General features: G+C 44.5%; 1 protein-coding gene across 6 annotated transcripts in view; it reads left to right on the top strand.

The window, feature by feature from the left end:
• The window catches only part of elavl4 (ELAV like neuron-specific RNA binding protein 4), a 272,046-nt gene that overhangs the window by 187,068 nt on the left and 57,800 nt on the right, over window positions 1–27,178 (top strand). For all 6 annotated transcript variants that reach the window (XM_051933169.1, XM_051933170.1, XM_051933171.1 and 3 more), the window contains one exon: window positions 26,403–26,506. In XM_051933169.1, coding sequence (XP_051789129.1) covers window positions 26,403–26,506 — 104 coding nt within the window. The remainder of the gene's footprint in view (window positions 1–26,402; window positions 26,507–27,178) is intronic.

The following is a 27,178-nucleotide window of genomic DNA, read 5'->3' as shown; positions in this document are numbered from 1 at the left end:
CACACAGCACAAACGGACACGGCAGGCGAGCTCGCAGATGGAAGTGACGAGCCGATAGTAGGTAAGTGTGAGGCTCTGATGTGCTAAAGATGAAAACAGATTTATTTTTGGAGACACATGCTCCGTTTTTCTCACAATATTTATTTATTTTTTTTCCCTTGAAACTTGGCAAACGCTCTGAGCAGAGGGTGTTTCTGTAAATTAGAAAGCAAATTATGCTGCCAGCTCAGTGACAGATTCACCAGCAACAGATTTTATCAGATGAACCCCCTTTCTCGGAGCACAAGATGAGAGCAGGTTGTTGTTGTTGTTTTGTCATTTGGTTGATCAGTATAAATGACACTTGTGTGCAGTCACCGGCCCGGCGCGCTTGTCATCCTGCCCGTGTGCTGCTTTTTCATTTGTGGCACTGAGAGCATCAAAGAAGTGAGATAAATGGCCTTTCAAACAGGTAAAAAAAAAAAAAAAAGTAAAAGATTTGCAATTTAACACGTGCAGAATAAAGAAGGTGAGAAATCCAAAATTAGAAATGAGTAATGTCACAGCCAAGCAGGGGTGGGAGAAAGTCACAGCATAAAGGAGCCAGCCTGAGGAAATCGCAAGATCAACTTGAAAACGTGTTAATAAAATCATCTGTGAGACGGACGAACAGACAGACAAGGGGGTATGAAAACCATAAGGCAGACGTATTGTTGGCTGATGTGAGTCGCCTGTACTTACGTTGTCACCTGACTGCAGATAAATCGCATCTGATCTTTTTACCCAGCCAATCAGAAGCATCGTCAGCAGTCCATTAGGCTAGGCCCCGTTTAATTTGGATATTGAAATAAGCGCAGGATTGGGCCGGTGGTCCACTCTTTACACTTCTTGATATTTTGCTCATCCACCAAACGCAACACCCTCGGTGTGAGCAGGGCCCACAATCACACTTGGCTTCCAGTTGCGTCTCTTCTAATTTAGGTCCAGGGGTCGAAAGTCGGATCCCTGTTCTTCTCGAAATTCGACTTCTGCTCAAAGGGAATTGAGGATGATAGAACACTCCGATCCTTTCCTCATACCTTCTGTTTCAGAGCTCCCGCAGCTTGCCTATGCGACTCCATTTATCTTCATATTATGTGGTTGTCGGATTCTGCTGTGAAATGCGTGGACATACAGTGGTGTGAAAAACTATTTGCCCCCTTCCTGATTTCTTATTCTTTTGCATGTTTGTCACACAAAATGTTTCTGATCATCAAACACATTTAACCATTAGTCAAATATAACACAAGTAAACACAAAATGCAGTTTGTAAATGGTGGTTTTTATTATTTAGGGAGAAAAAAAAATCCAAACCTACATGGCCCTGTGTGAAAAAGTAATTGCCCCCTGAACCTAATAACTGGTTGGGCCACCCTTAGCAGCAATAACTGCAATCAAGCGTTTGCGATAACTTGCAATGAGTCTTTGACAGCGCTCTGGAGGAATTTTGGCCCACTCATCTTTGCAAAATTGTTGTAATTCAGCTTTATTTGAGGGTTTTCTAGCATGAACCGCCTTTTTAAGGTCATGCCATAGCATCTCAATTGGATTCAGGTCAGGACTTTGACTAGGCCACTCCAAAGTCTTCATTTTGTTTTTCTTCAGCCATTCAGAGGTGGATTTGCTGGTGTGTTTTGGGTCATTGTCCTGTTGCAGCACCCAAGATCGCTTCAGCTTGAGTTGACGAACAGATGGCCGGACATTCTCCTTCAGGATTTTTTGGTAGACAGTAGAATTCATGGTTCCATCTATCACAGCAAGCCTTCCAGGTCCTGAAGCAGCAAAACAACCCCAGACCATCACACTACCACCACCATATTTTACTGTTGGTATGATGTTCTTTTTCTGAAATGCTGTGTTCCTTTTACGCCAGATGTAACGGGACATTTGCCTTCCAAAAAGTTCAACTTTTGACTCATCAGTCCACAAGGTATTTTCCCAAAAGTCTTGGCAATCATTGAGATGTTTCTTAGCAAAATTGAGACGAGCCCTAATGTTCTTTTTGCTTAACAGTGGTTTGCGTCTTGGAAATCTGCCATGCAGGCCGTTTTTGCCCAGTCTCTTTCTTATGGTGGAGTCGTGAACACTGACCTTAATTGAGGCAAGTGAGGCCTGCAGTTCTTTAGACGTTGTCCTGGGGTCTTTTGTGACCTCTCGGATGAGTCGTCTCTGCGCTCTTGGGGTAATTTTGGTCGGCCGGCCACTCCTGGGAAGGTTCACCACTGTTCCATGTTTTTGCCATTTGTGGATAATGGCTCTCACTGTGGTTCGCTGGAGTCCCAAAGCTTTAGAAATGGCTTTATAACCTTTACCAGACTGATAGATCTCAATTACTTCTGTTCTCATTTGTTCCTGAATTTCTTTGGATCTTGGCATGATGTCTAGCTTTTGAGGTGCTTTTGGTCTACTTCTCTGTGTCAGGCAGCTCCTATTTAAGTGATTTCTTGATTGAAACAGGTGTGGCAGTAATCAGGCCTGGGGGTGGCTACGGAAATTGAACTCAGGTGTGATACACCACAGTTAGGTTATTTTTTAACAAGGGGGCAATTACTTTTTCACACAGGGCCATGTAGGTTTGGATTTTTTTTCTCCCTAAATAATAAAAACCATCATTTAAAAACTGCATTTTGTGTTTACTTGTGTTATATTTGACTAATGGTTAAATGTGTTTGATGATCAGAAACATTTTGTGTGACAAACATGCAAAAGAATAAGAAATCAGGAAGGGGGCAAATAGTTTTTCACACCACTGTACAACATTACATGTGGTTTCAAATCGTTATTTAGAAAAGCTAAATGTTGCATTCTGGACGAGAAGAGGCCATCCAGCCCAACAAAGCCCACCAGTCCTGTCCACTTAACTCCTCCTGAATAACACAAGTCCAGTTCTGAGGGTCCCTAAAGTCCTCCTGTCTACTGCACGACTTGGTCACTTATTCCAGGTGTCTGTGGTCCTCTTCCTAATGACTGGGTGACCATCTTGTGCTCTTGATGATCTCGTTCTCGATGCCGTGGACTAATTATAAGCACTTCAATCACATCTCCTCGTAATCTTCACTCACTTGTGTTGAGTCGTATACGCCGACCAGGAGCAAGTGCCATTGCATAGTCTCGTCCCCTTGAGAAGGAGCCTGCTGTGCTGTTTTCCATCACATGAACCCCACGGCAAGCAGGACACCAAACGGCTCGGCGCAGCATCCATGTGAAGGCAGCATGCAGACCAGAGGTCTAATACTGTGTTCCATTTCAGCCGGGAGGTCACAATTTTCAAATGTAAGGCCTGTCAGGTCATGGATTATATGATGATGTCAGTCCAAAATGGCGACGTACACTGTGTCCTTTAGAAATAGCTGTAGTATTCCACCGTTTATTAGCATGTGTGCTTATTTAGGTCTCATTAAATGAGTCGCACGCACAGTGCTGTCCAACTTGGACGTGTTACTGTGATGTTGTGGAATGTGTTGTTACCGACTGGTATTTATTATGAAAAAACAAGCTCCACAAAAGTTTTCCTGGAGGCGTCCATATTGTTTTTTTACTGGAAGGCAGTCAACTTGGGGGTGACGTCATTCCCTGCTACAACATCCGAGGTAAACCAAACGCAGCACTGGCCTCCTGTGTGGTTTTTTTGGGATTACTTGACTAGAAAACCAACTGAAAAGCAGGTGGGTTGGACCCCCTTTGAAGTTTTGCGATGGTCCGTCCAATACATAAAATCGAAGAGTTGATGTCCACCTTGGCCTTTTCACACTATGGTGAGAGGCCGAATCCAATAGAAAAGAGGTAAAGATCAGGGGCATAGAGATGTTATTCTTCTACATTCCTGAAGAATGATCAGGGCCTAAACCCTCTGATGCCCCCTCAAAGACGCCACAGGTATAAACTCACCAGATCTGAAGTGCCAGCTACAAGCCTGTGCATTTCGATTGCTTGGTTCCATTTTCTTCTCTGTGTGTCATCAGTCAGAAAGCTGTGAGAAATCAGTTGTGTTTTTTTCTGTTGCTCTGAGCTTGAACCCGGACGGACACCACAGCAGCTCTTTATTGAGACTCCTCCATTGTTATGGGTAAGCTGAAGAGTGTTGACCCGTCAAATGCAGAAATCTAATTAATCCTTTGAAGGACTCCACATGGCGGGTCAGGGCTCAGCCCCCATGATTGCTGTCCCATCTTTGATTTGGCAGTGGAGGGCTTTCCTGTTCATTTCCCATTCCAGAGTGTTTTGTATACGTCCGGCTGGTTGGAGATGTTTGTATTTGAGTTGCTCATATTGGATTCAGGGGCTTCACTGACTACAAACCGGATAGTCCCGGGGCTCTGAATTTCATTCTACTAGTTTACTGCCTGAGAGGTGGTTAAGATTTCCATGAACATCTTGTCTCCAACTGTTGCTCACATGAGCCTTTCATTTTAGAGAGTTAAACATGTCCAGCGGGTTCAGAAGTGCAGCTTGAAGAAGCAGAATCATCGTCCTCCTCCGCCCCCGTACGCAGCTCCACTGTTTACACACCGACAACGGACTGACAGACGGCCATGTGCCACGGTCACATCTGCCACCTCCCTGCACCACCGCTATCCACTGCCCCGTTGCTCTCGGGGACTTCAAGTGGGATGTTGCAGCCACTGTGCCATCTTGTGGATGTCAACAGGCAGGCCTGGAATTCTCTGTGGCTTATTTTGGGGACACTCCTGGTCTGCTAAACACACCTGTGGTGTGTAACCCCTCAATCTCGTCAGTAATGAATGGCGCTGTCCCATTGTGGGCTCATTGGGGGTCACTTTCTTAAATTTCAGTTGTTTTTTTTTTTTTTTTTTTTTTTCCCCCCCCCCCAAAGAGTTTTGTGTCTCACTATAGGATTCATTGGCCTCAGAGGAAAATGCACATTTGGCATAGGAGCAGCTTCAAGCATGTGCCCGTCTGCCCCTCCAGTTTAAAAACTTGACATCCGAGTTGTGCCACGAGCCTGCCGGTGTGTCCATGTCACTGAGAATATTTTTAAGGACGCACTACATTTGGCAGGAATTCTGTACAGCTTGTGTCTGCCAAAATATTGCTGAACTACAGGAAGAATCCATTAGAATTGATGTTATTTAATTAAAATGCCGCACTGCCGAATAGAGCCTGGCTGAAACCGTTAGCCGTCAGCCCGGCTTAAGATGCATTCAGCACGCCAGGCAGGGTGGGCTCAGCACTTGATCCACACTCAGGAATCCATCAGGCCGACACACAGACTTGGTGGTACACCTTAGCCTGGCAGGCATCTTTCCGAGAGGATTTTGATGCCTGCTCACCCTTTATTTTTTCTTTTATTGTGTTTATAAGAATTAGTTAATGAAATCACTTTAATTTTTTTTTTTTTGGCCAGAACCTTCTGACTAACTGGTATGAGGAAACCCCCACATGTGACATACCGTTGGACATGTCTTGATGTCAGGTTGTTGGAGACGTTAAGTCTGGGGGGTCCTATTTGTGTAGACTAGACTTTGTGTCTTATGCTAAAGTATCTTCAGTAGAAATGACCAGAAGGACTTAGCCCACTGACCCCCTAATGGGATATAAGGGGTCAAAGTTAGTCCTTTTCATAGAACTTCAGGGGAAAAAATTTGGCTCAGTAATGAAGGCACGCAGAGTGTCGTTTTATGCTGTTTGGAGGGTGCCGATTATGAAAATGATTGTATTTTTTATGTTTGATTCTTTAGCGGTGGTACTTGTCCATGAAGAGCCAAGGTTCAAAATGACAAATTTCAAACATTTTATGCTATTTCAAGAGAGCTAATCAGAATATGATCCTATTCTTCATATCTAAGTCTTTATTGGTGGTCCCAACCCTGTAAAGAGCCACTTCAAGAAGGTTCAAAATGGCACATTTCAAACCTAAGCATATGGGGTGTCTTTTAGACAATTTCAAGGTCTCGTATGATGAATATGAGGTTATTTTTGATCTTTGAACCTTTACTAGGGGGTCTAGCCCTCTATGGACCCCTATTAGAGGGTGAGAAATGACATATCAAACCTAAGCGTGCGGGGTATCGTTTTAGACAATTTCAAGGTTTCATATGATGAATATGAGGTTATTTTTGATCCTTGACTAGTCCTCCATGATGAATTCCAACCGGTTGCCCTTTCTTTGCCCACTGAACTCTCACTACAGCTCGTTGTCCAACAATGGAGTGATACCACAGTGGAGCGTCCACATTCATTTGACCTTGGGGTCAAGGAGACTAATGGCAGAGTGCAGCACTGTGCAGGCTCAAACTACCCATAAGCCATTGTGAACGTGTTGTATTGCGTCAGCTTCTCCCCATTACAGTTATGGCGTCATTTTCAAATTGCCTTTATTTTTGATTTAGCCTTTTTTAGAGAATATTATTAGTAATGCAGGATTACAATTCCACAATTAAGGTGATGATGTTCAACTTTATATGGTGATGGATACCTTTAGATTGCTTCACTGAATAATAATAATAATAAGTTGCATGTATAGAGTGCCTTTCACTGAAGTTAACTCTTGGATGAGTTTAATTTTTTGATTTTAAATGTGGATGCAGCTCAGGTATTATGGGTAGGATCAGGTAAAATCACGACAACCCAACCTGACATATGGAGTGAAATTCACATAACCTGTCTGAACGCACAGATGAAGACCACCTGTACATCTGCTCACTTCATCCTTCTCTTAATTTGGCTGCTGCAGAAGTACTAATTAATTCTTTTATCCCTTCTCAAGTTGATTAGTCGTATTGCCTTATTTAGGAGTCTGCCAAAGCGATCCATATGTACTCAACAAACAGTACAAACGTGCAGTCGCGTGTCTTTTTACATGTACAAAGAAGCACCCCGGTTTTATGCCACCTGAATTGACGTTCAGTTGTAAATCGTATTCATTTTAAACTGTTGCCTTTAACCTTTGCATGTCACGACGTGATGAATCCCCGTTTCAATAAACCATTAAGGCCCAACTGGTGCCCTTCACTTCACTGCCACTCATCGACTTGTCATTCCAAACTACAGGCCTGAACTTTGGAGTTCACTTTGAATCTGCGTCAGACCGCGGCAGAGCATGCACGTTCAGATCAGGACTTGCGCCTCTTTTACTTGAACTACCTTTTAATTCTTCCTTTAATTTATTACACATTTTTAGATCTTGTTCTGTTTTATGTCATTTTACTTTATGTTGACTCTTGCATTTCATGATATGAAGTGCCTTAGACACTTGCTGAGTAAAGAAATAAAATCCTTGAATACTCATGTGCCGCCATAACACTGGTTGACCAAAACAAAACAAAATCATCCCAAGGATGACAATACCTCTGAGCCGAGGGTGTTTTGTGTGCCAATTCCAAAGATGTTTCTAGATGTCTGCATCTGGTAAGATTAGGCAATACTAAGTAACAAAGAATACAGTAAGGTCCGATAGCCAGGAGGACAGAAAAAACAAAAAACAAAATTACTTCACAGCGCTGGAGAAAAAAAAAACAAAATCTGCAGGGGTTCCAAGGCCATGAGACTGTGAAGCCCCCACTGGGCATTCTACCCAACATCAATGATCTCAATCAGTCCTCATGGTTTTCAAGCTTCACGTGGAAGAATCGGATGATGGGTCATGTGGACCTCTGGCCTTCAATCCAACAATGTAGGGACTGCATCTCTGGGAAGAGGCCAGTTGCTTTGTCTGTCCAAGGGAGTCACTCATGGTCTTCATCACCGACCACACAAAGTGAGAGCCAAGAAATGACGCTTGAGTGCCATACTGCACCCCATTGTTCGACTACTCGCTATTTCAGGATAGCTTTTACAGCCTTACAGAAGGGTTGGCCAGACCCTTGGGGACCTCTCACCCCTCAGCTTCATTCAGCTCTTCTTCAGTTCTCTTGTCTTTGAACGTCTCCCGGCTCAGCAGGAAACTGCTCATTTTTTGAGTCGTACTGGAAGATGCGTGCAGAAGGCAAAACAAAACAAATAAAAAATGTTTGGACGTGAGCGTCAGTAGGCCCTAGAGACCAAGTTACCCAAACTCTTCTAGAACATTTCAGTCATTATTTACCACTGATCTTTCTGATCATAAAACAAGTCATTACGATAGCAATTGATGAGAAGAATTCATTAATTGCAGAATGACGGTTTTTGAGGGTTCCTCTCAAGTGCTTCTTTCTCTGACACAAGTTGAAGTTTCGAGTTTGGTATTTTTCTGTCTATCCATTTTAGCTCTAGACTGTCCTCAATAAACTGTAACACACACAGATACACACACATCATCAAGATATCGATGTTTTCAGTATCAGGGGACCCTAAAACATCGAGATCCGGAGATGGAATTTTTTGACGATTCTTAAGCTTTCGCTCCTCCCGCATAAGGAGATTGTTTATTGCTTTACGCCCTCCACCACCATAACCTAAGTGGCCGAGAGGAAAAAATTGGGCAAGATGTCCCCAACCAGGCAAAACACAGATATCAAGAACAAAGGGAGAGTTTGTATTGAAGTTCTGAAGGATTTATCCATAGATCACATTAAGTTTGTGGCAGATGCTGACCTTTTATCCTGTTGCGCTGATGAATACGAGGTCACAACCCTGGAGACCACACCCCTGGAAACGTGGGAAGCGACCCTACCGACGGGTTACACAAAATGGCTTCTAATAGAGGATAAGACACTAAACTTCAACCCCGATCCTGACAGAACACCTCTCTGATCTGAAGACCTGCTTCCAGGGAGATGTCACTTCTCAGGTACACGAATCCCACTTGTGTTGTATCCATTGCTCTATCAGATGTTTGTAAAGGTAGCCATTCTGAGGCTCGACAGGCGGACTCTTCACCACAACAGTCTTTCCTGAGGTGCATTTGGGCTTCTCTTTGTGATGCCAGTGGTCCCATCAAAAACGGCAGTCAGGTCTCCGCAGACATTCCACTTCTGTTCCTAATTCCGAATGTTTCCTCAGGTTCTCATGTTGGTGGCATGTGTTACTGGTCAACAAGGGAAGGGCGGCCTTCCAGCCGACTCAATGAGCAGGTGTCACTCGTCCAGGCTGCCGCCATAGCTGACTGAATTAGTGCTGATTAACATTTCAGAAATGCACACCCTGCCAACATGAACCCAGGATGAGCCTCACTCATGCGAGCGGCTTTTTGGAGGATTTTTGTTTCTGATTTGTTTTCACCATCTTTGTACAGATTATAAATAAATGTGGAATACATTCTGACAGGACTTCTCTTTAGTTTCATTTTTTATTACACCAAATCTACAGTTTTGTCAGGGCTGTGTAGATATTTTATATCCACTGTATGTTTATTTTTTAATATCGTTATCCTGTGATTGAAGTAAATGATGAAAACATGAAGGTCATGTCACAAAAAAAAAACGATAGTAACAAAAACCTGACTTGATATTTGAATCCAGCATCAGAGCAGCCGTCACTTCACGGTCCTTGTTGGCCAGTCGTGGGTTTGGTTGCATCCTCATGAAAAGTCCAGCACAGCAGTGAAAAGCCACCTGCACTCGTCCATGAAATGAATTACGTTTTCATGTATTAGCGGCAGCGGCGGCAGCAGCAGCACAGTGGTGTAGAATGGAGTCCAGGGCTCGGGTCCAGAGTCCTCCCAGTGTGGAGTTTGCATGTTCTCCCCATTTCTGCATGGGCATCCCCCCTGTCCAAAGACATGAATGTGAACTGTTGGCGCTAATGTGGTCCTAACGGGTGTTTGGTATGTGTGTGTGTTCACCCTAAGATGGTCTACCTGATGATTGCCCAGATAGACTCCAGCCTCCCTGTGACCACCTTGGTCTGGATTAAGCAGGTTTAGTAAATATCATGGCTTGACGTCTTCCTATCCTCTTGTCTAACAGAAAGTGCCGACGTATCACATGCTGTTTGAACCTGCAAGTGTCCATTTCATGGTGTCCTGTACATTTACACTTGTTTGCTTAGTAGACACTTTTATCCAAAGCAACTTACAGAAGGGTCAGCCATCGGTCTTGGGGACTGTTTTAGGATCTCCACGAGTGATGGGTTCCAAACAAAGATCCCATCAAAGCCAGCATCAAGTAGACCGAAATTCACCCACCAAGAGAGTCTGCCAATGCTTGGAGGGAGTCAGCAGTTAGGGTGAAGGTGGCCAGCTCATTCCAATAGCTAGGAATTACACATGAAAAGAGTCAGGACTGAGAGTTGATGCCACACCAGGTGCCATCTATCAGCAGATCAGAGTGGTCGAAGAGCAGCACAGGAGCTCACGAGTGTCTCCACATCCATAGACGCTGACCCACTGACTACGCTTTAGGCAGACATCAAGGATTTGAACTTCACTTGTGCCTCTACAGGGAGCCAGAGAAGTGAAGTGTGCCCACCTTGGCTAGTTAGCACTGCATTTTGAATCATCTGCAGCAGCGGTGGTAACACGTGCCAGCAGAAAGTGACAGGTCCAAAGCCGGGACCAGGTGTTATGCTGCATACTCTGTCAGATACACTCTGGTCTTGTGGATTTTATCGAAGGTGAATCAGCAAGACCGAGAGACCATAGCAACATGGTCAGTGAAGGTCAGCTGGTCATCACTGATCAGCACCCCAAGGCTGAGTACTGATTTGGCGGGTATCAGCAATCATGAGCTGAGCCGAGCGGAGTTTAGGGTGTTGGAAAGACAAGATGAGCTGTACATGAGTACAACTGCTGTGCCCTGCTTTGGGGGTGCTGCCACCCTCTGGCACAGGCTTCACAGACCTGGCCATCTTGATCACATCTATACGAGGGAGGACATGTGACTCGGCACACAGGAAGCTCTGGATCTCCTATGTGTGTGAGTTTTGGGGGGCAGGGTTGTGCATTTTAGGGGTGTGATTGTTCCTCTGGTGGGTTCCTTGCCCGTCTCTTTTGCTTTTTGTCCTCCGCCCACCTGGTATGTAAATCCATCAGAAGCGGGCGACGCTCACTGCCGTGTGTAGACTGTCATACTTTGCTTTATTTATTTTTAGCTTTGTGCCATTTTTCTTGTTTCTAGCAGTAAACATCAGCTGTTCCCAGCCATAACTCTTTTGCAATCAGCCCAGCAGCTTCTCTCCCAGCAGAAGACCCGAGTGTGTGGCACTGGGCGCGCGCTCAGGGTGTGAAGTGTGTGCTGGCAGGCACTTTTTTTTTTTTCACACCCCCCTCCCCCCACCCCACTTCTCCTCCAGCAAGGCACCGTATCTTTGGCGCTTATTCAGTGAGCTGAAATGGAGGCTGGAACTGTTTGTGTTGTTTAAACTGGAGCCTTACCAATTGTTTTGACACTGCTTGCCAAGACCGCCTGCCTGTGTTTGCCCACAGTCTGTGCTGTTTTGCTTTCTGCCCACTCGAGTTTACGCAGAAAGGGATATAATAAGGGGAAGGTTCGTAGTGCTGAGAGCCGTTTTCTCCTTTTTGTTTTCTTCCTTTACTTTTTTTTTATTTTTTATTACCGTTGTTATTGAAGAAGCCTGCTGAGACACTCAAGAGTGAGGAAAAGGGTAATTAATTCCAGGAGCTGTTTTCTTCAAGGGAACCGCTCGTATGTATGTGTGTGCGCATGTGTGCGCGCCCGCTTACTCGACTCGTACATCGATGTTGGGAGCTGTGTGGCGCTGGTGAGTGGGCGGCAGGCTGCCTGGCATTCCTCTGGTGGAAAACGGGAGTGCCAGTGTGGGGGCCGACTGCCAGTGGGCGGAATCCCCTCATGGAAATGCAGCCGCTGCCGACTGTCCTAGATCTCCGAGTGCCTGGGGAAGCGAGCCGTTACTGAGCATGTAAGGAAGAGGGGGGCCACTGGGACCATTAGGTAGTTAAAGAAGAGTAGGCTAGCTAGAAGAAAGGAGGAGGAAGACACTCGCAACAGATCTGCATGTTGCAGGAAGAGAACAGGGCTGTGAAAATACACACTGTGAAATACATGGAGGCTCCCGAGGCCTTGCCAAGATGCTTCAGAAACCAACGTGCAGGCCGCCTGTGGTGTTGGGAGTGTGCGCTAAAATAAACTGGAGAGCTCCTTAGCACAAAGTGTCCCAAAAATGCCCCGTAGACAGTGGGGAGTTGGCCTTCATACCCAGGATAGTAACACAAAGGGTCTTTATAAGTTGAAGATTTATTGAAATAATTAAAATGCTCAGTGGCACGAGGACACTCAAAAGAGCGCAGAAGGAGTTCAAGTCAACCGAGGAGCAAACAAGTCCCAGCACACAAAGTCAAAAGCCGAGCAAAGGGCACAAAAATCCATCAAACCACAAATGCCCAAGATAAACACTCGAGTAACTCGCCAAACAATGAACAGCAAGGGACTGTGGGCTTTCCTCAGCCTTTATAAAGGAGGGGGGCTGTTCCTTGTGGTGATGAGTAGGTGGGAAACCACCCACAAAACATAAATGAAGATACATAGAAACTTTAACACAAACAGGAGAATCAAAGAGGAAGGAGGAGCCCTGGCTGAAATATGACATAGGGATCCAAAATGGCCGGAATCTCCACCGGTCTGCACACAAGGACCCACCAAGAATCGTCGGACACCGCAGCCAAAATAAACTTTTAAATCAAAGTCCAAAATGAAATTCTTAAGTGTCCCTTGAGCATGGGAAAATATAGATAAAATATAGTATTATTGTTATATTGAAAATGACCAGCTAGAAAAGGGATGACCTTGGCTAGGACAGGAAAATGGCAAACAAGGAATCTTTATAAATAACAAATTTCTTCAAAAATGTTCTGAATAACAAAAAAAAAGCTCAAACAGTAGAAAGGCACAAAAGGTGCTGCCTAAAGATGGCAATCCAGGAACAAGCAGAGATCAAACTTACAATCCAAAACAGAAAACAAGAGGACTCACCAACAGCAAGTGCAGACCATGCCCCCACACAGGACTGCACTTCCCATGAGCCTTTAAAGGGCTGGGAGCAGCCCATCAGCAGAGATTGACAGGTGGCCCCGCCTCTTGGGGAACCACCCACAAAGTATAAGGAACACAGTGGAACAAATTCTCACACAGAAACAAAGTAATACAATTGACACAGACTACAACTTTATATAAAAAGTAAACATACATAAGAGTATTAATAAAAATGTATCGACGAGAATTAAAAATAAATAGAAAAAAAACATGAAGCCTGGGGGAGTAAATTTCTTTAAGATGGCAGCAGGTAGAGAACTGTGTGTTACACCTTCCTTATTACTCTTTAGACTTTTATAGCATCAAGCAGTTCCATGGAGGTGTCCACTGCTATTCTTAGCAATGAGAAGAACATCCTGAAATTAGAGCGGCGCTGACTTGTCAGTCGGACTGCGTCAGGGAGTCTGCTTGCATGGGAGGCTCATTTGACAGGTTAACACCACTATGCTGCAGCCATTCTGTCCCCCTGGAGTTTGCATGCTCTTTCTCTGGCTCTCCAGTGTCACACTTGTTTCAGGTTGGCTGTCTATGTTAAGTTGGAGCCATGTGAATAGGTGTGCTACATCACAGACTGCCATTACAGGATTAGGAGTCACAAACATGACAACACTGGAGTGAAGTCTCCAAAATGCTCCACAAAAGGCGGGTCAGGACCTTCACCGGCCTGCCCAGCGGAGACCCACCCCAATCCTGCTCATGCTGGTTCAAGCAAAAAGCACTAGAAAGATCTCAAAATAGATCCCCACAAAAGAAGGGATGGCTGTAAACCCCTGGCCAGTGTAAGTAAGAGCAAACAAAGAATCTTTCTAAATGAAGGTGATATAATGAAAAAACAAGCAAAATGCTGATAACAACAAAGACTGGTAAAATGCAGTTTTGCCCAAAACACAATCCAGAAAAAGAAATCCTTCAACTGAGACAAAAAAGCCAGTGAATCTAACAAAAATAGCGATACAGTGTTCCAAATATGAGCACAATGATTTCCTGACCTGAGGTTACTCGGCATGGACTTGAAATTTCAAGCTGTCATGAAGTAAATAGGCAAGGCCTCCAAAACGGCTCAAAGCAGGCCTGAAATTCACCTGGTCAGCCTTCAGCCAGACATCTAAGACAACAACTACAGTGGGGCCTGAACGTTTGTGAATTCTTCAGAATTTTACATATTCCCGCATAACTGAGTTAAAACATCATCAGATTTTCACACAAGTCCTAAAAGTAGATATGGAGACCACAGCTAAGCAAATGAGACATAATAACATACTTCGTCATTTACTTTTTGGGTAGAATCACCCAGTATAACGTGTACGCAGGGATATGGAACATTCTGAAGGTTCACTAACTTTCAAGCATCACTATTTAAAAATCTTCAGTCTACAATGAAAGCCCCACAAGAAGGAGGGCAACAAAGAATCTTTATATATCAAAGATGTCTTATCCGAAATACAAAGAAAGGCTCAAAAGAGCTAAAAGGAGGTACAGTGGAGTTGCCTAAACGACATTCCACAGTAACCTAAGTCCACTAATGAGAATCCTTCAGACAAAGCAAAATTAATAAAAAAAAACGGCAGAAAATTCAACACCATGAAACAGCAAAACTCACAATAGTAGCACCAGACTGTCTCTCCTGAGCTGTCGCACTACAGTGGGAGGGCTCAGAAAGAGTCATGTCAGGGAGGTCCCGCCTCTGGGGGCTCCACCAACAAAACACAACGAATTGAAAAGGGAAAATACGCAGCTATGAGCATAACAGAAGACGCGTAAAATATGGAAAAAAAAAATTAAAAAATTAAAATAAATCATAAAATCGAGTCGAGTTTTGCGGGTCTCTAAAGTCCTGCTGTCCGCCACACTACTTGGTCACTTATTCCAAGTGTCTATGCTTCTCTATGTGAATAAAAACATCCTAATGTTTGTGTAATATTTACCCTTCACAAGTTCCCAACTGTTTCCCCGTGTTCTTGATGAACTCATTTTAAAGTCACCGTCTCAATCCACTGGACTAAACTCCCTTCACAATTTGAAACTCTTCAGTCAGGTCTCCTCTCTATCTCCATTTGTTTAAACTGTAAAGGCTCAGCTCTTGTAGTCCGTCTTTCCCTGTAGCCCTGAATCAGCCCAGTCGCAATGAGACCAGAACTGCACACAGGACTGACTCCAGATGAGGCCTCACCAGTGTGTTATAAAGCCTCAGCATGTCCTCCTGTGATTTGTACTCCACACGTCAAGGCGCTATATAACCTGACATTCTGTTAGCCCTTCTTAATGACTTCTGCACACTGTCTGGAAGTTGATAACGATGAGTCCACTACGACTCCTAAATCCTTCTCGTACGGTGTGCCTTTTGGTTTTCATATCTCCCATTGTGTATTCAAACATAATGTTTTTGCTTCTTAAGTGTAATTCTTTATATTTACTGACATTAAATTTCATTTTCTATGAAGATGCCCAAGCCTCTCTGCTGTTCAAGTCCCTCTGGGATGATTCAACTCATTCCAGTCCACTTGGCTTGGTATCATCTGCAAACTTGAGCAGCTCATTCTTTATATTTATATTTATTAAAAATAGCAGCAGTGACCCCTGCTGGACACCTCTCTTAACATCAGCCAATTCTCATAAGGTTCCTCTCCCCATAATCCTCTGCTTCTTGTGTTTTTGTCCAATTCTACACTCACCTATACACCACACCCTGAACTCCCAGGCCAAAAGGTGTGAGGCCTCTGAAAGAATAATAAAGCAGACCAGAGCTTTCTTTAGGCCTCATCCTGGTTAGACTGACCTAAGCTCTACCTGCCCAGGGCACCCACAATAGGGACAAAGGCTTTAAAAGTGCATTTAGTTTGATGCCCACCTTATTAAATGCCTTCTGAAAATCAAGATAAATAGTGATGGCCAACAAAAACTTCAATGTCACATTTTCAAACTATCTGATCAAACTGGGCATCTATGGACACCAGGTCTGGACCACAGCAAACAATAACCAAAACATCTATGAAAAACCTCATGTTGCTTGTGCCACATCATCCGCATGTCAGGTCATCCAATTGTAGACTCACACCATGCGCAATGCATGCCTAAAATATTATTACATGAATACTTTCATAAACAGAGCAGGCTGTGTGGGTGAGTGGCAGGAGCTTGGCTGGTGGAAAGGGGCATACCCGCCGGCAGGCCCCTCTGATGCTCCTCCCAGACTCAACCCAAATGCAAATGTCGGGGGCGAGAGGTTCAGGGTTATTGACAACTTAATCACAGCTTGGACTCCATGGCTGAACTGTGGATTTTGTCCTGTAATAGTGAGTATCTACTGAGCACCCCCTGCCTGTCAGGCCAAGTTACTGCACCCCACCTTTGGGTTGGAAGCACACAACTGCAACAGCAGAACCAAAAAGACAAATTTGGACTTCAAGGGCGTTACATCCCCTTTAAAAAAAAAAAGTCACTCCACCGGGTGCTCAGCCACCAGCACGTGTTATGAAAGGAGGAAATGCCGAACAGCCACATCGAGGGGGATGACTGTCAGCCACTTTTACATCTTTATTGTTATTGAAATTCAGAGCTGTGAGCTGTGCTGTTAAACAAGAAAGAAATGGAAAAGCACCCGTTGATAGTTTTTCAGAAACAGCACTTAAAAATGTTGATTTGAAAAGATCATTCCCAATTCTTCCTGTCAGTTTGGAGAATGTTAAAGACAGATGACATCTGTGCAGTGGATGAGGAGCACTTAGCTGGCTCTGCGTGGAGAGGAGATCACTCGATGACATCATGAGTTGGTTTCATGGGACACAGTGACTGAGAAGGATCCCAATACGAAGAAGTCGACCAACGATGAACATTCTGCGTAATCCTGGGGATTCCGTCGGTCTGAAGAAGCTTCTCCATTGCAGTACTGCCCCCTTGAGGTTCGGTAATGGAGAGTCTCTCAAGCGCAACTCGGCAAAGCCACGCATTACAAAGGTGAGCAGCCGGGCACTCATAGATGGCTTTACAGATGTATATGTTCAGAAGAGGGGCACTCAGATATTCAAGTGGGGGGAGAGGAGACCCCCATATTAAACCCTGGTATGCATTCAGTTTGCAGCATTAGGCACAGCAATTGTTAAATAAAATAAAAAGGTTCTGTATGTTTTCCTAGTCTTACATTTGCAAAATTTTGGACAATTCCTGTTTATGGTCATTAGGAACAGGTTCCAGTCCTGATGGTATTGGGCATAAAGTGGGGACCAGCATTGCATGGGGTGCCAGTCCATCTCGGGGCACACTCACACAATCTGTCGCTTTAGAACTGTACACCATGCATGTCCTTGGGGCAATCAGAAATGGCAAAAGGGCATGAGGCCTCTGAAAAACACCAATAAACCAGACCAGAGCTTTCCATAGGCCTCACCCTTGGTAACATGACCCCAACTCTACCTGTCCAAGCCCCACAATAGGGAAAATGCTTTTAAGATGTCCAGAATGTATCGAAAATACCCCTCAAGGGAAAGGAAAACTGTAAATAAACCTTTGAATTGAGAGACAAGTTCAAAAATAATCTTTATAAAAAAAGAAATTGCATTTTAATAAGTTTCCAAAAAAACACAGGAACAGAAAAAATCCAAAAATCAAATCCTGTCCACAATCAGATTTGACCTTGTCACTGACATATTAGACCTTTTTCTTGGGGTTCAATCCCTGTCTTCATTGTCACAATACTCTTTTATAAAATGTAGTGCAGATCATGTAGTGACAGGGTCAGCCCCCCAAGTGTTTAACGCTGACCCCTTGCATCACAGGCTCAGTGGGTGTGTGTTAGTCGTAGTACTAGGTGCTCAGGAGACCCCTGAGAGAGATTAAGGACTCGGAGGGAGACAGAGTGGTTATGTTTGTTTTTAACAGGGGATCTCCTCATCCCCCACTTTAATATCGAATTGCCCCTTCTTCTGGACACGTAGGTCTGTAAAGCTGTCTGTTGGTGCCCGGCTGCTCACCTTGGCTTACTTAGGCTTGTAATGTGTGGCTTTGCTTAGTTGCTCTTGAGAGAACCTCCACCATTGTGCCTGAAGGACGCAGCACTCTGCCTCACAGCTCTGGTCATGTTTTAATAATCAGCCCAGAGTAATTGGTAGACACTTCCTTGGCCCTCTGGGACATTTAAAAGACCACTGCATCATTCAAATCCACTCACAACTCGTTCAGTTTCTCTGCTGATTTCAGTGCTTTTCACCAAAATTCCCAAACATAAGGCAAAGTGAATTCAGCAGAGTTCGCTCATCACTGGGGATCAGGGACTAATGTTACGTGTGCAGCACACAACAAGGCCAAAGTGGGGTGAGGCCTCCAAAACAGAAGCAAAAGTACAAGCCTGTATCTGAACTGAGGCCAGTCTGAATATAAGTCTCACCCAGGAGAGCCTGACCCTGGGAAAGTGGCAGGCTTCAGCCAATTGCAGTAGGCCCCTGACAAAGAGTATTTTGAAATGTCCAAAAATACAAAAATACCATACTAAGGAGGGGAAAACAATGTAAAAAAAAAAAAGTCTGGATGTGTAAGACAGATCGAAAACAAAGTTCTTTATAAAAGGATGTTGGGTGTTTTTAGGGGAAACAAAAAGAGCAAAAAAGAGGCTAAAGGAGGCGCTAGTAATGAATTCTGGAAGCAACAAAGTCCCAACACAGGAACATAAAGAGCCGATGAAAACAGACAATCCAAAGAAACAAATCAATAGTCATGCAGAAGATCCAACACTCCACCAAGGTCAGAGTCTCTTTAAAGCCTGAGGCGGTGCCTTAGTGGTGATGTGTTGGTGGCCCAAACCATAAAACACAAGGAGCATCAGAACAAGAATACACACATAGAAAGTAAATCAGGAAGAGAATATGTAATTAGACAAAAAATAAAGGATGGAATCACATTATCAAAAAAAGAAGTAAAGGAAGGATTTTTAGACTTGAAGCCAAGTGAGGACCTTAACACCTACAGTAGCGGACGTGGACAGATGATGTGTGAATTTGCCCTTTTTTGTTATTTTTCTGCAGTCTTGTACAGTATGATCTTTTAATTAGTGCTCGTATCTGTAGATTTATTTGGCTCCTTAACCCCATAAATACCCCTGTGCCCTCTAGCATCTGGACCTTGTGTGAGCCAGTCTGCTGCTGCATGGTGGCACCAGGGGACTGACATGCGAGCGGTAAATGAAAGTTTGATTTGTGTAACGTCTGTTAGCATCGAGGCCTTCATATGCAAACTGTGAGGAGCCGGTCTATTTGTAGTGTGACATGCAATCTGTAGGCTATCGCTTACCTAAGAACGTCTCCAAGGAGTGCGATGTGCCGTGCGAGAAGAACATCGGAACAGCTAAGCCCAAAAGTGTGGGGCTGCGGAGGCGTTTCTTGGAGAAACTGCATTAAAGATTTCAGCACGGCAAAAATGAGTACAGCCTGTGAAAAGGTGTCATCGCCATCAATGCCAGGCTGATACCTCATGGGTGACGCATTTGACTCCTGAAAATAAGAGACCCCTTCTTGGTCATACATCCACATTTAGCAGATTGGCTTATCACGTGAAGCAGCTTGGGCCTCTTATGTTTAGTTTGTCTTCTCACGTTTTGTGGATTAGGAGGTCCAAGGTGAGCCTAAGTTGCTTGCTCTGGTCTTCAGCTGTTCCTCAGTTTCGTGGTCTTCTTTTATAACTGCTGTGCCAGTTAAACAAATCATAGAACTAATACAAAAAAAAAGAAGATGGGAACAGGCCAGTCAGAAGCGTCGGAACAGATCTTGTGACTCCTTTAGCAGTGGAGAGGGACCCCAAGCTTCACGTTGCCTTGCTGGTTTGTGCTCTGGCTGGTTTCCCAGCTCTTGTTTAGCTTCTGGTTGTCCTTTCATCCTCCCTGGTGATGTGCCAGCTGCTGACAGGGAAGGCTGGATGCCCCAAATGTCTGCTTTCCTCTTAATGGAGAGACCAGTGGTGTTTCTGCATTAAAGGCCAGAGGGGCTCGGCTTCCATCAGTAATTTAACTTATTGTTGAAGTCTTTGTAGTGACCTTCAGCTTTGTCTTATCTAGAAAAAAAAGCATCTTGTAGTCTGTGAAATTGTCACTGTGCCACCCCACAAACAACCTTGTGGCTGATGGGGGACCAATTGGCTCAGCAGTGTTCCCATAACCTTGGCTTTGTGTGTGTGTGTGTGTGTGTGTGTGTGTGTGCAACGTAAACTTTTCAGTTTAGCGTCAGAGCTTAAAGTTCATCTCCATAGTGAATGTAAGGCCACCTTCTTGTTCTTCTTCCAAGTCGAGTTTCTCCCAGTCGAGGCCATGCAGCACACATCAGCAGAGAGGTACTAAAAGTCCTTGACCTTCTGCTGCCTCAGAGGAAACCATGGCAAGTCTAAAATAGACAGGTGGTCCATCTCAAGAATGGCTTGTTCACAAGTCAGTGCGTTGCATCTCGATTTCCACCCTCTGCTTGTTAGGGGGGGCATTGGGAACATGCGCTGATAGTGTGTTGCTGCACCCACCACACGACAAGAGTTAGAAATCGATTCTTAATTCGTTTTTTGTGGCTTCTCTTTACTGATTTGAGTGAACGACTGCTTGTTTTGGAGATCTGATCCTGAAATCGGGGTACTGATTCAGAGCGCTGCATTTGCAGAGGCTGTGACCTCCTGGTTGAGACGTCTTTTAGAGCACTTCCTCATCCAAGTTTGCGGATATCAAAACCATTGGTTTTGACTTGTGCTCTTGAAATTTTGTACTTTGATTTTTGTCTCTCGTCTTGGCTTTGCTGCTAGCACTTTTGATCTCTTGCTTTTGGCACCGTGTCTGTCTTTGACTTTGCCTTTTCTCCCAGTCCTGTCAGAATATTGCTGAGAAGGGCCGCACTAATTTTGAAAAAGCCATCGAGGAAGCCTACATGTCATCCATCCACTTTGTGAAAAAGAAGCCAGCAGTCAAAGAACTACAGAAAGCGTACATCAGACTGTAGAAGATCGTTTCGTCAGTTGTTTGCTAGCCTCACAGTTCAACGTAACAATAAAGCGAAGACATAGACGCACACACGTGTGTTTACTTATTGGTTGGTTTATTTATTGATTTCCTCAATTGAGTTAGTTTTACAAATGTCGTTTGGTCCAAGATGCGCTCCGATTGCGGTGCTTATAATCAATCATCTCACAGATGTGTCGCGTATACATTTGTGGTGATTTCATTTAATGACGAGACGAGTGCCGCCACTTCTGAAGACGTTTCAACTGTGATCAGAGCATTGACGAGACACAGTGAGGGGAGGCAGGGGGCAAATCGCTGAGTCTCCTTAAAGAGTTTCTATCCTGTTCAGTGTTGTGAATGTACTATTGGCGTCCTAACCCTAATCCTGAACATTTTGAAAATGCATAGAGCACGAGGAAATCCAAGTTTTTCACTACACGGTCCTTTTGAGGATTTTCCGCCCGGTGCACACTTGCCCAGTGTGAGTTTTTTGTGTTTTCAGGCGTACAAGTATGGACAGAGATACTTTGTGAAAACTCCAGTGTGTACGGAAATGGTTTTCATTTAAAAATACAATTTATTTTGTGTGTGGCGTTGTAAACAATTCTCTGTTCCGATGACACTAATTCCTAAAGTGGTACATCTAGAAATGCAGCTTTGTTAAAACACAAACAACAAGGCAGAAAGTGATTAAACATCAGCCGAAACCAACACTGTCTGTCCAGCAGAAGAACTACGGCCAGTTGACAACGTTGGCGATTAAAATTGAAGGTCAAAAATAAAACCAGGGAGTCCCTCGTAGAGACCTCGACCCACTGGCCGCCTACTACGGAGTCTGTGCTGGCCGTCCAATCTGATGAGAGAATCTTTCCATCTGATGATTCTAGTGCTCCTTGATCCGAGCTGACTTTCATACACAAGAGAGCAGCCTATCAGTTGTCACGGTTTAAATATATTGTGATAATAATAATATTTTTATACTAATGTAACCAGTAATATGCAGCAGCATCCACCTGGATGATGTGACGACAGCCATTTTTGCACCAATACGCTCAACACACATTAGCGATTAGGTGGTGAAGGATTGACACAGAGCCAATTACAGACAGGGAATGATTAGGGGGCCATAATGCAGATCAGGATACACCCCACTCCTTAGGAAGGATGCCCTGGGATCTTTAATAACCACAGAGAGTCAGGACCTCGGTTTGAAGGACAGCTCCTTGTTTACAGCACAGTGTGTCCGTCCCTGCACTGGGGCTATAGGATCCACACTCAGATCAAAGAGTAAGCACCCCCTGCTGGCCTCATTAACACTTCTTCCATCAGCATCCCAAGCTTTTCCTAGGTGGTCTCCCATCCAAGTACTGGCCAGGCTCAAACAGGCTTACCTTCATGTGGGTGAGCTGTACTGAAGGGCAGGTGGTATGGCAGCTAGTTGTGTACTTCTGTTTCTGTACAAATGACTAGCAAACAGAGATTCAGTCTGCACGGCTAATCAGCAGCTCTAGTCAGGGTGTACCAGACTAAAGTCGTCAGTCTTTACCCTTTCCTTGTCATCTTAGCGAGTCAAGACTGGGGGGGCTGTCAAAAAACAGGGCCTGTGAAAGTGATTTTTGGGCTATGCAATAAGTACAACAACAACATTTATTTCTAGAGCACGTTTTCATATGAATGATATAGCTCAAAGTGCTTTACAAGATGAAGAAAGAAAAATATAAAAATAAGATTAGATTATTCTAAAGTAAGGTTTTCTGGCCAGGAGGACAGAAAAAACAAAAACTCCAGAGAGCTGGAGGAAAAAAAAAAAAAAAAAACCTGCAAGGATTCCGAGACCAGGAACCAGCGGGCACCCACTGAGTTAAATGAGCTGTGACTGAAAGGGCGTCTTTTATATGAGCAGGCAGGTCATTCCTCAGCCATGGGACCCTGTAACTAAAAGCTCGACCTCCCACTGTTATTTAGCAAATCCCTGGAATCTTAAGAGGCCAGCATCTTGAGGTCCGGTTTGCATTGCAAGTAGTGATAAGTAAGCAGGGCCTCGTCCGTTTAAGTCTTTATAAGTTAAAAGGAGGATTTTGAAATCTGCCCTAAACTTAACTGGAAGCCAGTATGAGGACGTGAGGACAGGGGTTATGTGTTTGTCCTTTCTAGTTCTGGTAATGATTTGTGCGGCAGCATTTTGAATGAACTGAAAATTGCATAAAGAACAATTTGAATAGCCAGAGTTTAAAATGGAGGTAGAGCGGATATTGCTGTGATCCTGTTTAATGTTACATAGCAGCAGGTAGAGGGAGGTGGGCTCGAGCCCACTCCTGACATAAGGCGAATGCAAGGAGTAAGGGCGGAGCCCCCAGCCTACTGCCGGCTCTCCAAGCGGCAGATGACTCAGCCGTTGTTTAAGAGTTTAATTAAACAGACGGAAACTAAGCAATGAGTGAGGAAACGCGGCAGGGAGAGACTTGTCCAGGCAAAATGATGACTCAAATTCTGATGTCGGGGATACATGAAGTAGAGACGGCCCTGTGGACCCCTAATTCAAGTCACAGATTCAGATGGTGATGGAGATGTTTTAATAAATAAAAGGTGCCCACTGTTGTGTCTGGGGAGCTGGGACAGCAGGGAGAAGATGGGAAGGCTGAAAACCCCAAAACACAGAGTGCAAATGCTTAAAGACGCTGGTGAATTTATCATGTTCCTTTTTATTGTAACTGATCGCTTGGTGTCAGTGGTGGTTACAGGGGACCTATTTATTGCTTTATGTTCAGAGAAAGACCAAAGCGGCAAAAAAAAAAAAAACAACATACAGGCTGTTGTAAAATAATATCCAATTCCCATTTAAAGGTTTGCATTGTCTGTCAAGCAGGAGTGTTTTCAGAAGAAGAGAAAGCTACTGTATAATCAAAGCAGCTCGAAGCCTAATTGCAGCCAAGAAAGTTTTCTTCGAATGTCAGTTGTCTTCATAAAGTGGATCAACGTTATTATTTCTTCTCGTCGCCATTTGATGCGCTGACGGAGCCATTCGCCTCAGTGTTTCATCAAATAACGAGAGCTAATTACTAGTCACACATCCCGATTTCCTGATGAGCGAATTCCCGCTCCACCCCGTGCGCATAATCCGCACACGGCAACTGATTTGGACAGATTACAGAACAGAATGAAAAATTTGGACATGATTTCAAAGTGTTAGGTTCGTGTTACTGATTGAAAATTACAGCGTTAACTCGTCCCGGTTCTCAGTCCCAGCCTCCCTTAGAACAAGCACGCGCCGTAAATAAGTCATGAGGAATCTGACAACACGGAAAGTCGTACAGGCAGATGGGGGGGGCTCTGATGAACAGAAGATGAGCTGACGAGGAGAGTCGCTGATTGACACGGCGGGAGGCGCCAATATAACCAACAGCCACATCCTGCGCAGTCTCACGACCCCCACCTCAATTTGAGGGTCTCAATCTACCTTGGATGAAGAGTATCTGAATACACTGGGATTCCCAAATTCATTCTTGTGAGACCCCCAGCTTCACTAAACATATGGTGGTACCTGTAATTCATCTGATTATCGTGTGCTGTTAAATAATAAGACCTTAACAGACCCCTTATTATTACTTACAAGGCATCGGTGAAGCAGTTATTCATCTGTGCAGGAAATACTCCACCCAAAAACATCCAAAAAAAGTTGGGATAGTATGGAAAATGCTAATAAAGACAAAAAGGAGGGATTTGTACACTCACTTTGACTTGTTTTCAGACCTAAACTGTATAAAGACGAGGAAGTTCACGCTTCACCTCATCAACCGCATTGTTTTCCGAAGATATGCATTTATTCTGAACTTGACGCCTGCAACACATTCTGAAAAAGTTGGGACATTGGTAGTTTAGGACCTTTAAATAAAGATGTGGCAATTTGAAATAACTAGGAGATGTGAGATGGTCGAGGCAGTCGTGTCCTTCTACTGTACATAAGGAGCATCCAAAAAAAAAAAAAAAGGCCTGGGCCTTCAAGAGCCAGGATGGGTCGAGGCCCGCGAGTTTGCCAACAGAAGCGTCGGTGAATGATCCAGCACAGTGGGAACGGCATTTCACCCTCTACAGCACACAACATAACGCAGAAGTTCAGAGAGTCCCGACAAATCTCGATTTGTAAAGCCATTTGTGAAGGCATGTGATCTCCGATCCCTCAGACGTCACCGTCTTAAAAACCGTCATGTGTCTGTAATGGATGTCATGATGTGACCTTTGTCACTGCATAGGGTTATGCAGTATACTGTGTCATGCATGTTGGTCAGAGGGTAAACACGAGAGGACACTGTTGCTGACCATCTTGTCTCGTCCTACCCACACATCCAAGAAGACGCCCAATGAGGGCCCTTCTGGTTCTGGAACTATAGGAGCAGGACACTCCCGGAAGGGGACAAGCAACCCGCCAGATGGAGCCCCGACATGAAGCCTGACCACTCTTCAGAGTCTTATCACTTCGGCTAAAAGCAGATGCCATTTTTGTTCTGTTTTGCGCCATCATGCACTTGTTGTTTTCTTTGAACTTCTTGTTTCACTAAACGGGGTGACCCAATTGGCACCCCAACATTTCATTTGGACTTTTGTATTCCTCTCCATCAACGACAAGGGGTTCTGAAAAAGTACAGAAATTTTTTAAATGATGCAGCACCAACTGTTTGGTGCTTTCAGTACCAGAACAAGCCGTTCGGTTTAAAAGACTCGGCTCTTTGTTCTTCTGCTCTCCGACATACCCGATACTCCACGGGGCCACATGAATCCCTCAGCTCTTTGATGTACTGAAGAGTCAATGGAGGACAACACTTCAACATGCTGCAAAATTTAAAGGAGAACTGCAGCACAGCTGAGGAGGTTGAAGTTGGGGTGGGGGGGACTGTTCTCCAAAGGGTGGCGTTGATGCCAAAGTCAACATTTTAGTACCAATCCAGCACAAGCACCACATCCACCGATGCACATTAAGCCTTTACAATGTTAAGCTGAGGCCGCACATCAGCCCTATCCAGAAGCGCCGCCAACGTCTCCAGGCTCGGTCTCACCTGACGTGGAAACTCACACGGAGTCGTGTTTTGTGGTCCGACAAGTCAACATTTCAGATAGTTTTAGGAAGAAATGGCCATCATGTTCTACAGGTCAAAGAGAAGAAAGGACCATCCGAGCTGCTGTCAGCGTCGGGTCCACATGGTACCAGGGCACCATTAATGCAGAAAGACGTGGACCACCACATGCCACCATCCAGACCTTGTCTTTTTCAGATAGCATTCTGTGGCTGTGGGGACGAGACTGGCCTGCCTGTTGTCACGCTGGTTAGTGAGGGGCTGGCAGGTTGCATCGTGTGATTTGGTGTTCTGTCTCCGCCGTAGCCCGCTGCCTGCACATTTGTTCTATCTAAAGGGTGAGGAACGAGGCCAGTAAGAAAAATGACAGAAGGGTGGAGATCAGCGGGCTGCACCCGAGTATGAATCACAAAGGCTGGCATACAAAGGGAAGTTAATTTGGAATTTTGTTATGTTCTCTATTTGCAGGGCAAAGTTTGGGATATGGCTTTGTGAACTACATCGATCCAAAGGATGCGGAGAAAGCCATCAACACATTAAATGGACTCCGACTTCAAACCAAAACTATTAAGGTAGGAGCTCAGAACAAGAAGAGTATCAGAATTTCATTTTTTTAAATCCTGCATTAGCTCAGAGGCTGAGTTCACACCTCAGCTCTCACCTGTGAATTCTGTAATAAGAAGCTTTACTATTAAGATTAAAGTCTGACAAGCGTGACGGAGTGAGGCGCTGCTACTCTTACACTCACATTTCTTAATTTAGCAGACAACGGATTAGCCAGTGGAAGGCCTACATGTCTGTAGACACATACAGGGGATTCAGAACGTCTTCAGACCCCTTCACTTTATGCTCATTTGACACTGTTGTCAATTTCATTTTAAATGGTGTAACCATCAGGGGGTGCCACTCAGCCCTAAACCTCAGACACCGTAATGCCCAACATATTCTGGATTTAAATAAAATGTATTTATTTACCTAAGCCACGTAAGCAAAATAACAGTAATCAAAATACAAAATGCTGTCGTTTCTTTCTCTGATTCTTGCCTGCTGCCTCACTTAAATCAAGTCAGAGTCAGGCTTCTCTTTTAAAGTCAACCCAGAAACTGCCTCTGGCTTCCAGTCTCAATTGTCTGAAGCACTTCCAGATCGTACACGAACCAGGGCAGCGCCCTCTGGCGGCCCCCAAAGACTCCGACGGTGCCGTATCTCTAGACTCTAACTCTTGTGCCACCCTGTGGGTGTCC

The sequence above is a fragment of the Erpetoichthys calabaricus genome, chromosome 10 (genome assembly GCF_900747795.2).
Source record: "Erpetoichthys calabaricus chromosome 10, fErpCal1.3, whole genome shotgun sequence".
NCBI lineage: Eukaryota > Metazoa > Chordata > Cladistia > Polypteriformes > Polypteridae > Erpetoichthys > Erpetoichthys calabaricus.
This window is presented reverse-complemented; position numbering and strand designations above follow the sequence as displayed.